The 16,306-nt window shown below is 27.8% G+C and overlaps 1 protein-coding gene across 1 annotated transcript; it reads left to right on the top strand.

Annotated features, from left to right (window-relative positions):
* The first annotated feature begins 2,168 nt into the window (after window positions 1-2,168).
* On the top strand, window positions 2,169-10,592 carry LOC112716877 (serine carboxypeptidase-like 20). Its single transcript, XM_025768904.3, has 14 exons — window positions 2,169-2,318; window positions 3,677-3,822; window positions 4,915-4,991; window positions 5,147-5,269; window positions 5,724-5,826; window positions 5,924-5,964; window positions 6,202-6,303; window positions 6,618-6,698; window positions 7,437-7,685; window positions 8,414-8,479; window positions 8,716-8,837; window positions 9,095-9,208; window positions 10,207-10,252; window positions 10,342-10,592. The coding sequence occupies exons 1-14, from the start codon at window positions 2,185-2,187 to the stop codon at window positions 10,423-10,425; spliced, it is 1,488 nt and encodes a 495-aa protein (XP_025624689.1). The 5' UTR covers window positions 2,169-2,184; the 3' UTR covers window positions 10,426-10,592.
* Window positions 10,593-16,306: the final 5,714 nt, after the last annotated feature.

Genomic DNA, 16,306 nt, shown 5'->3' with positions numbered 1-16,306 from the left:
CCAACACGACAAAGGACCATAAGTTACAGCACCTAGTATAGCGTTAATCTTTATCCCCGTTTCGATTGATTGATTTGAACAAAAGCAGCACTACCACACGTCGTTTGACATTGACGGTCAAACACTATACATTTTTAGACATCACCTTTTTTGGTCACCAAAAAATTGGCCTAATATAAATGCGCAATAACACCGTGAGAGGTGAAAAAAAAAAGATGGTTTAAATTTTTTTTTATCAAAGATACGAGATTTGAATCCCTTCTTAGTTGAGTATGAAAAAATTATGCTATTTGAATTATAACTCATTGATAAAGACAATTTAAATTTATTAACACACACGTTGAAGATATTATTAAATTAAAAATCAATTTAACCGATTTTTATAAAATAAATCTCGATGCACGCACATGTCTTAGAGAATATAAATGTGCAATAACGCACGTAAGAAGGCGCAAAAAAGGTTAGACAGCTTAATCATAGACTTTAATGTTTTATCTTTAATAAAACAATTGTTTGATATGCTGCCAAAAATTATTGATGGTCTTGAGGGTCTTTTCGTATTTTCATCGATTTTTACCGTATTTTTTGTAATAGAAACTGATGTAAATTTTAAATCGGTCTGATTCAATTTTCTGACCATTTAAATATTTAAACCGGTAAAACAGGTTCAACCAACTCGCAAGTTGATGATGTCAGCGTATGTGAGTAAGGACCTCAGCATGACATCAGCCTATGAATTTGTTGGCAAATTATTAAAAAAACTTGCCCCCTAGTTTATATTAATTATATGAACTAATTAATGAATTAAATTGTTATTTGTTATGCATAGTATTTTTATTAAATAAATCACATAAATAAAATTAAGTTATATTTATAAATTTAAAAGCAAAATATTTTTTAATTGCTATTTTGTATTTTCATGGTTATGATCTTTATTTTTTTATAAATTAAATATTTTAGAAGTATATTAAATATAAATTAATTAATGAGTTATTAAAATATAAATATAATAGTTTAGTTAATACAAAATAACTAAAAAATATATTTATTATAAAAATAAACAATTAAATTAAATTTTATATAATTATTTAATTATGATTAAATCAACCAATTTAATTTGTAATTTACCGCTTAAATTAATATTTCAGTAGTGACCGAATAGTCTTAACCGATTCGATTCTAAAAACTATAAATAAAACAAATGACTTGTTAAGTTATGTTTGACTTATTATAATTTTATTCGAAAATGTCTGATAATTAAAGAAAATTAGCTAAAAATAGTCTGACATCTTATTTAGTATTTATTAATTGTCGTAACAATTAATAAATGTTAAATAAATCAAATTTTGGCTTTTTTCTTGTCTCTAGTATTACTGAATTTTATTTATAGACAACTAATAAATGTTAAATAAAACAAGTTTTAACTATTTTTTTGTGTCCCCTAATATTACCGGATTTTATTCATCCGTAAAATCTGTATCATTTAGTATTTTGCCTTAATAATAAAGCTAGCATTAATTGTTTGTTGAATTATTTTCTTGGTCATTCTTCAAGTATATAATTTATTAATTTCACGCGAAGTGTTATGTACATATTAGAAACTAATCGTTAAATTAACTATTATGTGTTTATACAATTTTACACCAAATATATAATTTTATATTTTAATATACGTTTTATATAAATAACTATTTTTTAGGTATGTTTAGTATAATTAATTATTTTATGCTTAATTTTTTTGTTGGAAGCATAGTGTTTTTTGTATATATATTATGGTTTTCCAACATCATAATTAACAAACCGTAACATAATAAAAGAATCAAATTTGTAATAGATGAATAATTAAATTTATTTATAGTAATACAATAATTTTTTTTTTGTAATATACCAAATACATATTTCTATACGTAAACTGTGAATTCTCATTAAAAAATTTTGTGTACTTGTGTCAAGAATAATAAGTATATTTTTATATGTGATAGTTAATTATTTACTGATCTTTTATATAGGTAATTAATGTTATTTTGAACCGTGGATTTATTTGCATTAAAAATGTTTCTGTACTTTTGTTAATAATATTTATGTATTTATTGCAATTAATGTATTGGATACCTTTCTAACTATATATATGTATAGCTGTGATTACACTGTATCTTTTGTAGATTTAGTTAGCAGTAATCAAAGATGGTTGGTGCCAATAGAATTGTGAGCTTATTCTTATTTCACTTTTTCTTGGTGACTCAATCAGCACCCACAAAAAATCTTGTGAATCAAGTTCCAGGGTTTGATGGAAAACTACCTTCCAAACACTATGCCGGGTACTCAAATAACTCTATCAACAAATTATATGCTTTATTAGTTTATTTTTAGTTATTACATATTTATAAATCAAAATATCTATAAAAATAAGAGCATATAGAAAGAAATTCAATCAGTGAAATACATCGATTGAATTTAAATTTTACAGATAACATAGATTATCGAATAATTTTAGATCTGATTTATAACTATTTTGAATTAGATATTATCTGATAAAAAAATATTTATTAGATTGTTTTTTTTAATATTAGTTATTTTATCTATATTATTTAAGCAACTAATATTTAGTAATTACAAACAACGTTTATTATTTTTTTTAAATTTTAAAATGTCTCGTATTTGGATATCCAAAATTTGTTAAATTGGATCAGATCTAAAGGTAAAAAAAAAAAAAGGTGTATATTAAATTTGATTTTTTAGTGGGTATAAAATTAAAATTCTAGCTCAATTCGATCTAATCTGCATACATCTTTATAGAAAGGAGTAAGTGTGATTTCATTTGTATAGTTTTAATTAGTTAGATATAACATTGAGATTGATTATCTGTTAGTTAGATATTTCATGAACAAATTGAAACATCTAATTTTGCAAAAGCTAAATTAAACGCACACAGAATCTTTTAATAATTAAGATTATAATTAGGGGTGGTAAATGGGTTTAAATTTGTTAAGTCGATCTGCATAATTTGATAAAAAAAATAGAGACTAATACACATCAAAAGCTTGTCTAATTTCACACCCTTTAAATCGTGGACTTTGGCGGAGCGAGCGAACTTTTCTGCCGGACTTAGAATTTTTTTAAAGATGTTCTAATTTAGTGTTTTAGATTAAATTTTACATTTGACTGATTATGTTCTAAACTTGTAGATGTTTAATTTTTATATTTTATATAATATTTATTTTACTTTGGACAATTTTAGTTTTATTATTTTGTTTTAAAAAACTCAATTTATAATTATGTTTATTACATATTTATAATTATAAAAATTTTAATATTTATTAATTTAAAAATTATAAATTTCTTAAAATAATTAAAAAATTATATATATTATTTAATTTTTTTTGTAATTTATATTGTTTAATATTTAATAGCAAAAAAAATAAAAAAAAAGATTTTGCGAGTTTGACCTACTAACCCGCTGTTAAACGGACCGAGATGAGATTTTACTCATGTTAACACCATCTTATTAAGTAAGGTGAGACGGGTCAACTCATCACTAAAAAATAGATTTTTAATGGAGCGAGTTTTTTCGCTAACGACCTCTAATTGTAATTTTTAAGATGGATATATAAATACATATATGAAATATTGAATTGCAAAAATTCTTATATTTTTACTCTTAATTTGGTGAATCAAGGTATGTGACGGTAGATGAAGATCATGGAAAGAACCTATATTATTATTTTGTTGAATCAGAGTCCGACCCGAAAAAGGACCCGGTGGTTCTATGGCTTAATGGTGGACCCGGTTGTTCCAGCTTCGATGGTTTTGTATATGAGCATGGTAAGGTTTTGTAGTACTCTATTATTTTGCTTTTCCATTTCTACCTTTTAACGATAACATTTTCATCCTAATCTATCTATTTTCCATATTAAAAGATTTTTGTTTTGTTTTTTACTACTGATCTGTTCAATTACATACTTAAATAAATTTTGGAATTAGATTTTTTTATTTAAATTAAATAAATATAGTATTTACGAAAATAAATAAATGGTGAAATAATAATAAAAATATATTCTCGAGACAATTATAAAATGGACATATCTCGGATATTGAGATCCCATTATAAAATGCGTATATCTCAGATGTTCAATATTCAATATCAACTCATATACGTATCTTAGATAATGTATTTAAGATGTGATTCGTCGTGACCCTATCACAGCATTTGAAATATATCTATGTTGTAATTATTCTCTCAACTTCTGAGATATATCCCAAAATACATTTTTATAATATCTCACAATTTATTCATTTTCATAAATATTATATTTATTTAATATAAATAAAAAAATGCTTTGAAATTTAACCATATATAAATCACTAATTTTTAATAACCGATTTTAGTATACAAATTATATTTTTATATAAAAAATAATCACTAATTAATCAAATATTGTATATAAGAATACATACTTAACATCTCATAATTTTTTATCATACTACGGTAAACAAATTTAATTATTTGTCTATTATACGGATTTGATTATTTAATAAAAAATTATATTTTAAAAATTATATATTATTACATCATTCACGGTACTATATCCGATAGTTAGTAGCGATTATAGAGTCGAATAGCAGCAACGATTATCAATCCGCTGAAAGATAGCGTGTGAATAAATTTTTAGCAGCAATTAATAGTAACCGTTGAAATAACCACTACTAAATAGTATTTTATTGCGATATATTTCTGCGACAATTCTAACTGCTGCTGAACTATAAACCAGTCTACTTATAAATGGCAGCGATTATTAATCGCCACAAAATGGCATCTGTCGAAAAGCTGTCTTTCTACCAATGTTTCAGCACCTATTATCCAGATATTCTAATCATTCTTCTATGGTATATTTTTCTTATTTGTATATGTTTCAGGTCCATTTAATTTTGAAAAACCAAAGGCTAAAGGAGTCTTGCCTAAGTTGACTCTCAACAAATATAGTTGGTCAAAGGTATGAAAATTATTTTCTTTTGTGTCTCTAACTCTCTCTTACATGTGTTTCTTCTTGTAATAAATTGTATTATTATATTCAACTAAAAAACTTACATAATTTGTTGTAACAAATTGTACATATAAATAATTCAACCTCCTTTTTTTTTATTATAGGTTTCAAATATCATATACTTGGATTCTCCTGCTGGAGTTGGGTTCTCTTACGCAAAAAATGAATCAGCTTATGAAACTGGGGATATAAGAGTTGCCCATGATACACACGTTTTTCTCCTTAAGGTTGTCATAGATTTTTTACATTCTTTTATAAAATATATAAATTTTTAGATAGTTTAATTTTTGATATATTAATAATATAAAACGTTTTACGACCACCGTTCAATCACATCTATTTTTTTTAAATGATCATTTATGTATTTTATTTTTACTGATGTGATTTTATTTGATTATTAGATGTATGTAAAAAACTATTTTATGATAAAAGTACGTAACTTAAAATTAAATACTTATGTGTTCTTGATCACTAATAAAAGAATCCATGAATTTCAATAAACAAATTTATATGACTCAAAAACCAAGATATATAAGTATTTAATTTATGTTAAAATTTTATTTGTTCATATGAAAAATAATTAGAGATCTATTTACTAGTTTCGAAAAATAAAACAAAATAAAAATATTCAAATAAAATCAATGAATGCTTATGCTTTTATTCCTGAACAAATTAAACCAGTGGTTTCAACTGTACCCTGAGTTCCAACACAACCAATTTTTCTTAGCTGGAGAATCATTTGCTGGGATTTATGTGCCTACTCTTGCTAATAACATAGTGAAAGGTAATAACTTATGTCATGAAATTAAACTGAAAGTGTTGAATTTCATGTGTTAGAATTTAGAATCACAATTATTATATTTTTGTTCTATCTTTCTCAGGAATTGATGAAGCAAGGATGCAGCCAAAAATAAATTTCAAGGTCTTGATCCTTTACTTTATTAAGTGATCACAATTCACATGTATAATGGTAAAAACTCATGTGAAGTTGATATTTGATAGCCGTTAAATGACAATTTAGTCAAATCAGTCAAATCATCTAACGGCTCTCAAATATCAACTTCACGTGAAGTCGACTGCACCTGAATTTTCACCATATTATATATGGTTTCAAGTTGGTACCTAATACAATCCGAATTCATTTATATTTCTATTGTAGGGTTACATGATAGGAAATGGTGTTTGTGATGATAAATTTGATGGCAATGCTCTTGTTCCGTTTGCATATGGGATGGGTCTTATTTCTGAAGAAATATTCAAGGTATATCATTAGTTATGACAACTTTATATTATATTAACCTAATTTAATTTACCCCTAAACCCTAACTACCAGAGTTGTTAAAGGAGTGAGCGAGTCTGAATAAATTTGAAAAATCAGGTTTATTCATTATTTTTTGACAAATTAAAAAAAATATTGGTTCGACCTGACTAGTCCAATTGACGAATTAAATAGGTTGGCTCATTTTTTATTTTTTCAAAAAAGTTATATTAAGAAAAATTATTATATAATTTTAACATTTTTTAAGTTAATATTCAATTAGGAAGTTCTTCATTATAAAATGGTACATGATGTAGGAGACAGAAAGTGTTTGCAAAGGAAGCTACTACAATCCTCAAACTAAGGGTTGCGCATCACAACTTCTTAAAGTAAACCAGGTAATTCAATTATTATAAGACAATGGTGGAAATTACAATGAAATGATCTAATATTTAGGGCGCTAAAATAGGCTAAATCTATTAGGCCAGTACGTTTATCTATTTAAATGGGCGGGTTTTATCTCTAAAATTAAGTCAATTTAAATTTTGGGCCAAACGGGTTGAGCTTGATTAATCTGAAAAAAATGATGGGTTAAACGGGCTAGCTCGCGGGCTAAATGAGTGGCCCGTTTATTTTTTTTTTTACATTTTGTTCAAAAAAAAAACACTTTTAGCTGATATTTCTCTCGATCTGACCTGAAAATCCAACCCATCAACTAAAAAATTGTTATTTTTAAATATTTTTTACCTAAAAGTGATATTTTTTGTCAAAATATTTTTCAAAAAATAAAATTAAATGATAAATGGGCTAGCCCGTTTAACCAATTGGGCTGACCATAAACGATCCAGGCTAGAAAATTCTGGTCCGCAAATAAAACGAACTTAAATGGACCAGCGCATTTAACGTATAAGCTTAACAGGTCGAGCCTAAATGGGTCGGGCTAGCCCGCTTAACTCATCGGGCTGATCATGAACTATCCAGGCTAAAAAATTCTGATCCACAAATAAAACGAACTTAAATGGACCAGCGTATTTAACCCATAAACTTAACGGGTCGGGTCTAAATGAGCCGGGCTAACCCGTTCCTATAATATTGTTCTCTAATGCTCTAATTAATGATGATTATGGTTATTTCAGCTTATTAGTGGGCTAAACATATATAACATTTTGGAACCATGTTACCATAGCAATGGAACAGACGCAAGGACAATACCTAATAATAATAGGTTGCCAGAAAGCTTTAAGCAATTGGGTGTAACAGAGAGAGGTTTGCCAGTTAGGAAGAGAATGTTTGGTCGTGCATGGCCTCATGGAGCTATTGTCAAAAATGGAATTGTCCCATCTTGGCCACAACTCATCCATGGAGGTGCTAATGTTCCATGCACTGTATGTTACTTTAATTTGCTTTGCATTTCTTTTTAGGTGAAAACTCAGTTACAGATCTACAGTTAATTTTATGTGAAGTTAATAGTTGAAAGTCGTTAAATGATAATTTAGTCAAACCTGTCAAATCATTTGACGACACTCGATTATCAACTTCACATGAAATCAACTGCACATCATCATCATCATCATCATCATCATCATCATCATCATCATCATCATCATCATCATCATCATCATCATCATCATCATCATCATCATCATCATCATCATCATCATCATCATCATCATCATCATCATCATCATCATCATCATCATCATCATCATCATCATCATCATATCATCATCATCATCAGGTATAATTAAGTTTTTTCATCCTTGTTAAGCATTGCATTTTCTATGAATTGAAAGGAAACCAACATTTTGGAAAGTTGTTATTTATAAAGATATTTTTTATTTGTGTTTTTATTTTCTGTTTTAATTTTTAATATTTTGTGAGATATAAAGAAAAGAAAAAAATAAAAAGTAAAAGTAAAAAATAAAATTTTATTATTTTTATCATAAAAATTTTAAAATAAAAATATTAAAATAAAAACGTAAACCAAACGTACTTATAAAGTATATACCCACTTTTAATTTTCAACATTATTGATTTATATTTCCTGTGATTTCCTACATTCATCATTATTCCATGTTTGTAAAATAAAATGACAAGTCATTATTATCCATAGGATGATGAAGTTGCTTTCTTATGGTTGAACAATGATGCAGTTAGAAAAGCAATTCACACAGCAGATGTAAGATTTCTCAAAAAATTATGTTATAGCATTGTTAGAGATATAACAATTTATATATCTTCATATATTACTCTAACTTACATTATATTAAACTTTTAGTATAAGTATTTTATGACATAATATTAAAATTAATTATTTATATATCTTATCCTGTCGGTTTAATTTTTTAAAATAAACTATTTATTGGAAAGCACAAAAAGTACTAACAAATTATAATTATGATTGTATCAAAACAGAAAAGTTTGGTTAACAAATGGGTGTTATGCACGGACCAACTTTCTTACCACCATACTCTTGGAAGCATGATCAAGTATCACCAATACCTAACTTTCAGCGGTTATCGAGCACTTATATTTAGGTGAATTTTCTCAAATTTATTTTCATCCTACAAAAAATTAACACACATAAAAGAGAAAAAAAGGTTTAAAAGCCAACAATTTTTTACTTATACTAGCATTTTATTGGTATATTTGAACATTAATAGATTTACTGTTTTACTGTTGGCCAAAAATAATAAATTGTGCTAGTAAATTCTAAAATGTTGAATTCTAAATCATCTACTTTTTGGTTGCTTAATTAACAAGTAAGAATGCAAAAACTATTGTGTGTTGGCAGTGGTGATCATGACTTGTGTGTTCCATATACTGGAAGCCAAGCATGGACAAGTTCATTGGGATATCAGATTATAGATGAATGGAGGCCTTGGTTTATAGATGGTCAAGTTGCCGGGTAAGTGTATAATTTTACGAGCAATGTTATAAGGTCGGTAAATAGGTACTAGGGAGCTAATGGTCTAAGCGTACAATGTATACAATGAACTAAATCTTTGGTTCATGAATAAAATAAACATCACCCATACTATTCAGAATAACCATCCGAATACAGGGATAATAAACATCTCATGTCATAAAATCACTCATCCTAAAAACTTAAGTTAATTTTGGAGTTCATCAAGGATCAAACCTTTGACCTTTCGGATCTAGAATTTTAATATCATGTCATGAACCCACTCATCCCAAAAGCGTAACCTGACAGGACAATGTAACACTAATGATCATATCTCTAATACTTCCTAAACTTCCATTGTACACATTGTACGCTTAGGTCATTGGCTCCCTATACTTTGTAAGTATTTAATTAGTAATAATTTAGAATAAAACCCAAAATAGCCACTGACAATTACTTCGAAAGACAACGAGGCCCTTAACAAAAAAAAAAAATCCAACCCGACCCCTGACAATTATCTCGAAAGGACGACGAGGCCCCTGTGCCAAAAAGATTTAGGCTGTTTTTTTTTTTTTGCACAATGGCTAATCAGTCCAAAAAAAATATCAGGGGCCGGATTGGGTATTTTTTTTTCTTGGGGTCTTATTGTCCTATCGAAGTAATTGTCAGGGGCCGGATGAGGTATTCACTCAATAATTTACGCTTATATTTATAGGAGTTTTATACACAATAAGCATATAATTTGTATATATATTTATCAAAATTTACATATATGAATTAATACAATTTGCACTCATATTTTTTATAATTTATACACATGAATTAGTAAAAGACAAAAAGCTACTTTTGATTTATGTCCTAAGAGCAGATGACTAGGTTTTTAATCTAACCAACCGAATCGAATTGAATTTGATAACTATGGAAATAAGATCTTTTATTAACAATCTTATGAATTTGATCCAACAAAATTTGATTAATTAAGTTTCTTTTCTTGGTTGAAGGTTTACACAAGGATACGAATTCAATCTTACATTTTTAACCATAAAGGTTTGTATACAAAATAAATTAAATTTTATGCTAAATTATATTAGATTAATTTGATGTATGTTGATTCTATTTTGTTACATTTGATACAGGGAGCTGGCCACACTGTTCCAGAATATAAGCCTAAAGAGTCATTGTACTTTTACAAACAATTTATTCATGGAAAGAAAATATGAGAAAAAGTACACAAATTGTAACAAGAGGCAATGTGGTCTATAAATTTTCCATATATCATTAAATTTTTCTAAAGTTATTGAGATGATATATGTAAAATTTGAGTATTTCCTCATTCAACAATATATGATCTGAATAATGATCCATTTAATTATTTCATGGAATTAAACTACTTTGCTTCTAATTCTACTTATCGTCTTGATGAATTAGCGGGTAATTAATTAATTACATCCTGCATTTTCACATATTATTCCGTTATAAAAATAATTAAGTCTTTTGTGAAAATACTTGTTAGGACTTAAATAAAAGCTGGCATATTATAAAATTTACAACAACAATGTTAATTATACAAATAAAATTCGGTTACTAAGTTAAAACACAAAATTTTAATCAGAAGAAAAAAAATAAAAAGACAAAAATATAAATCTAACTATGAATTTCTTTCACCGCAAAAACCAGAAAAAGAAAAATATTCATGATACTTATAAAATCAACATAGATCTCATATATTAATAACAATTCCGAGTATTTATCCCGAAAAAAAAAATAGATCATTCAATCAAGAAATAAAAAAATAAATAAAATAGAATAAAGCCCACAAAAAATAACAAAGAAATAACCTTAAAGATATAGAAGATATTAAATAAAAACCAACATATTAATCCTCTTTTTGTGTATCCATGAATTTTGTATAAAATAACTAATTTGTGATTTTAAAATTCTGAAAAATAGCTTATCCTTTCTTAATTTTTAAATCTTAGTAATTTTTTTAATTAAAAGAATCAAAGCAAGATGCATCATGCACAATTAAGCATAAGACAACCAGTAAAATACATTCAAAATTAGCATACTATATGGTAAAAAAAAAAAGTAAAGACCGTGAAGAATGACTTACCCTTTCACACCGAATGAAAAAATCACTAAATTGCCTTTTTGTTTTAGTAGGGTCTTTTGACACCTTTTCACTTTCCATCTTTTCCATTGCCTTTGAAGACACCAATTCCTTTTTTATTCCTAGCAAATCTGACAACACCACACAAACATTACTAAATAGCACACCAAACACCCAAATATAAATATTTAATGCTTTAAATTTCATATAAAAATAAGCAAGTAATAGTATTACTTAACTTGCCCAAAGAGCCTCTTCTCCCAGCTGCTCCACAATTAAAGAACACGTGAGTCAGGAAACAAAAAATGTATATAAATGGCAGGATTTTTTATTTTTATAAATTAAATAAATATAATTACTAAAATAAATAATTTAAAAATTATTTACCGAAATAAATACCTTTTTTATATATATATTTTTTAAAAAAATTAAAAAATAATAAAAATATTAATAATCCCAAACTTTTGACATATAATTAGTACATAAAAAGGTTAGTAGAAGAGATTAAAATGGATATGTTTGATCAATTTTAGTCCATTTTAAATGATACAGATTAACACATTTACTTAGAAATTATTAAACTGCCCACTATTAATACAATTACCTCTTTTTTAACTACTCACTGTCTAACATGTTACTTCCAAGATTGATTTCAAATGTTAACTGTTCGAATTATTTTTTGATCTGTTCTTCGCTTTCGGATAACGCTACCTGTTACCTAGATTATTTTTTTTTATGAATAATAGACTTATTATTGTAATTTTTTAGTGAGAGTACATAATACATAAGGTGTAATAATTCAACAAATATTTTCGAAGAGAATTTTTTATTGTAATTTTTTTAATGAGAGTACACAAAGTATATAGTATATAAGGAGTAATAATTTCTTCAACTAATTCTCGTTTTAGAATTCTTCAACTAATTCTCGATGAATACCTCGTGATGAGCAGTTCCCGCTTTTTTCTATTACTCAAAAGGTAAATTATTTAGTTGAATTGTTTATCTCGAAAACATTAAGATATTTTGACTAATACTTCAATTTGCAAGTTTCTTCTTAAATCTAATGATTACACCCTGATGATTGAAATAGGGAAGCTAATTGGTAAAATCCAGTTTATTGGGATGAACATCACTGACTACCGTGATTTTCTAGAGCAATTCGATATCGTGTGGGGGCTTCCTTGCGTAGCACTTTTTCTTGGATTTGAAGTGCTTAAACATTTAGTGATCGATGAGGCTACTACAAGTTGTTGCTCTAGTGACTGAAGACAATTGAGGCAGATACTATCCAATGCTTTTGTGCAGAGTACGTCAATGACAGTGATATATGGAAATAAATGAAAATTAGGAGTTTATGCATATGTGAGATTGATGTTGTTTGGTGTTATGTAATAGTTTGTCATCATCATCATCTTGGTGATATGATCAGCTAAGTTGAAATTTCTGTACTAAACCTTTATCACACTCTGTTACTCATGTAGGCTGTGCATTATAATAGAATGGCAGGATTAGCTTTCTCAACAGAAAGAATAGAAATATTAGGTTTGCTTTCTTCCAAAATGCATTAAAAAACTAATATAGCATTTCATGATAAATACATATTCTAACTAAAGCCAACGAAGATCGATATTTATAAGGAACCTAATTAAAAACATTAAACATGAAGACAGTTAGACAGAGTCTATAAAACACAATATGGTAATATGTACCATGTACTATGTACTCTCACTGAAAAAATTACAATAATAAATCTATTATTCATAAAAAAATAGGTAAGGAAGGGTTATTTCGCGACTTTTCGAAGGTGGGTGTAGGCTTCGAGCACATTGGAGTGACGGTAGCTCTGGAGACAGCAGAAGAGTCGAGGATTATAGAGTGCGTGACTCACAGGATTTGTTTCTTTCATACAATGTGTTTATGACTGTAGGTTCATATTGCATCTTCATACTATTATCATACCATTACTTGAATTCTAAACTTGTCATAATTTTACTCTAAACTTCTCTATGATAGAGTTCAGCATGGTCTACTACTGTGTTATTGTTTTCTTGTGACCCTTTTACCACTTCATAGGTTTCTTATTCTGTTATGTGATCTGGTATTTGCAGTTAAACATCCTTACCCTTTCAACGATCAACTTGTTATATATATCCGTCATATAGGTCCAGGGGTTTGTATAGGTCAAGCATGGCAAGAGGGAACAAAGATAGAGCAAGTGCCACAAAAATTTTGCAGAGAAATTTTAATAGTGAAGGATTATAGATCATTGTGAGATCATTGAATGAATGATTTGTTATACAGTTTGTGTATCAGCCAAGTGATAGTAACGTGCTAATGTCTCAAAGGCATGCATGAGGGTATAGCTTGTCAAGAGAGTAGCATGCTGAGAAGTGAATGCCACAATGTTTCGATCATAGCAATGTATTTATATCCTTATGGAAAAACAACCATTTGTATCCATTAAAAAAGGAAACTAACGTTGTACCCATTAAAGATGGATTCCGTATGACAAAAGTACTCAAATCCAAAATTTATGTTGACTTTTTAATAAAATTCCAGAATTACCCCACCATTATCTTCAACCCCTCTTTTCTTTTTTTCCAAATTTCAAACACCTCCATTGCCTAAAAACCCTAATCTCAATACCTAAAAATTCCAAATTATCATTTTCCTAACCCTATTCTCAATACCCCTTTCAGCAAATTTCAACCCTCTATTTATTCTTTTCATCAATTTTACCACAAATCTCATGTCCAGCACCAAGCATGGTACCTCTTCCATGGCTGGTGAGCCTAACCACTTAACTGCAGCTTGTGTTGCTGCCACAACAGCATCAGCTGCAGTAGCAGCAGCAACAGCAATGGCATGCTTGTTCTACTCCTTCTCTGTCTTATTGTAGAAAGATTGCAACCAAGCTGCTTCACCTGGAGAAATGTTTGGTGAAATGGTAGCTGGATTGTGACATAAAACTCTAGAATTACTTGAATTTCTCTGAGCAGCAGAAGTAGTAGAAGAAGATGAAGAGAATTTTATACTTCTGGGTCTCCATAGTTTGAATTTTCTTGTTTGTGTTGTTGTTCTTTGTCTCTTCTTATCCCAAACAAGTGGTAAAATTGATGAAAAGAATAAAAAGAGAGTTGAAATTTTCTAAAAAAGGAATTGAGATTAAGGTTGAGAAAATGATAATTTGAAATTTTTAAGTATTGAGATTAGGATTTTTAGGCAATGGAGGTGTTTGAGATTTGAGAAAGAAGAGAGGAGGGGTTGAAAATAATAATGGGGTAATTTTGGAATTTTATTAAAAGTCAACATAAATTTCGGATTTGGGTACTTTTGTCGTACAGAATCCATCTTTGATGGATACAACTTTAGTTTCCTTCTTTTTAGGAGTGTACTTACATATTCACCTTTATTCACATCAGCATGCAATAAACAAAAACATAAGATTCAAACCTGTTTTCATTCTAAATGTCTCTTGGAAACTTCAGAGCACAGCATACAAATGAACTAAAACTCTTAATCAAATTGTCATGAACACGATTTTGTTTTCACCATCTTAGGAAGGCCATGATTGGCATATAAGCTTATTATTGATTGAATCGTTCTTATATTCTAATTAATGATAACGAAAAGGTTTATTTGATAAACTAATCTCTATAGTTGACATATTCCCATGTTGCACTCGCAATTTTGTCAAATCGAACCGATACAAAACATCAATTATATAGCATTTCATGATAAATACATATTCTAACTAAAGCAAATGAAGATCGATATTCATAAGGAACCTAATTAAAAAACATTAAACATGAAGCCAGAGTCTATAAAATAAAAAAAACAAGGCACTACATCTATACCAATATATAATGGGGATATGGGAGTTTGGTATCCAATTCTTTCTTCTCATTTTACCCTTTTTTTTTTCAAGAAAAAGGTTGACCCACTTCACTTTTAATTAAAAAAAAAACTGTTACTATGTATTTAATTTTTTATTTTTTTAAAAAAAATTGTTTTTACCCATGACAAAGTTTAAAACTAATTTATTTTATTTCAAGTAATAACATAATTTATTGATATTCTATAACAAAATTAATTAAATTACAATACACGGTTTAAATATTTCTGATGTCTATTGTTTATCTTAAAAAAATTACATATAAATGTGTACTCTTAATTAAATTTATACCAATTAATTAAATTACAATACACGGTTTATATATTTTTTTGATGTCTATTGTTTATATTTAAAAAAAATTACATACAGAAGAGTACTCTTTGATCAAATCTATACCAATATATATAATGGATTATACCAATGTATAATGGGATAGAAAAATTTGGTATCTAATTTCTTCTCCCTATTTTACTCCTATTTTTTTATGTTCATTAAACACTGAATTCAATATAATAAACTATTACTACGTCCTCCATTTTTTTATTTTTTATCAAAAAAAAGAATTTATCCCACGACAGAGTATCAAACTAATTCACTTTTTCAACTCCACGACATATTTTAAAACTGATTTACTTCCAATAAAACTGCTACCACTACGTACTCAATTTAAAAACTGACCCACTTTCAATAAAAAACTGATCCACCTTCAGTCGTACTTAACTCCCAAGAGAATTAAATTATTCTTTCACTTTCAATTTTGGTCTCGCAAACGTTTTTTTCCTCTGCATCTTGCTATCACGAAATCAACAATCACGTCAACATCAACTACTTAGACAGAATCTGCTAGGCGAAGAAGACAGAAAATGATAGAAGAACAAAGACAGCAACATCTAACTAGAAGACGTGTAACTTATTGGGAGATGATTCGACAAGAAAACTGCCATATCAACTAATAAAACTATACAAGTGGAGGTAACACAAACACAGGAGTAGCCCGATTCACTACAATTAGAACAGGCAAATAGAAATCTATAACAATATATAATGTCGATACAGAGTTATTTAAATAAAAGAACTTCCACAATTAACAGCAACA

Source organism: Arachis hypogaea, chromosome 10 (genome assembly GCF_003086295.3).
Source record: "Arachis hypogaea cultivar Tifrunner chromosome 10, arahy.Tifrunner.gnm2.J5K5, whole genome shotgun sequence".
NCBI lineage: Eukaryota > Viridiplantae > Streptophyta > Magnoliopsida > Fabales > Fabaceae > Arachis > Arachis hypogaea.
This window is presented reverse-complemented; position numbering and strand designations above follow the sequence as displayed.

What these genes read in the sequence shown, in the direction of transcription:
- LOC112716877 (XM_025768904.3), top strand. Translation starts at nt 2,185, where the DNA reads ATGGTTGGTGCCAATAGAATTGTGAGCTTATTCTTATTTCACTTTTTC. An exon ending in CCTTCCAAACACTATGCCGG is followed by an intron (nt 2,319 to 3,676) that starts GTACTCAAATAA and finishes TGGTGAATCAAG; the next exon opens with GTATGTGACGGTAGATGAAG. An exon ending in AACTTCTTAAAGTAAACCAG is followed by an intron (nt 6,699 to 7,436) that starts GTAATTCAATTA and finishes TGGTTATTTCAG; the next exon opens with CTTATTAGTGGGCTAAACAT.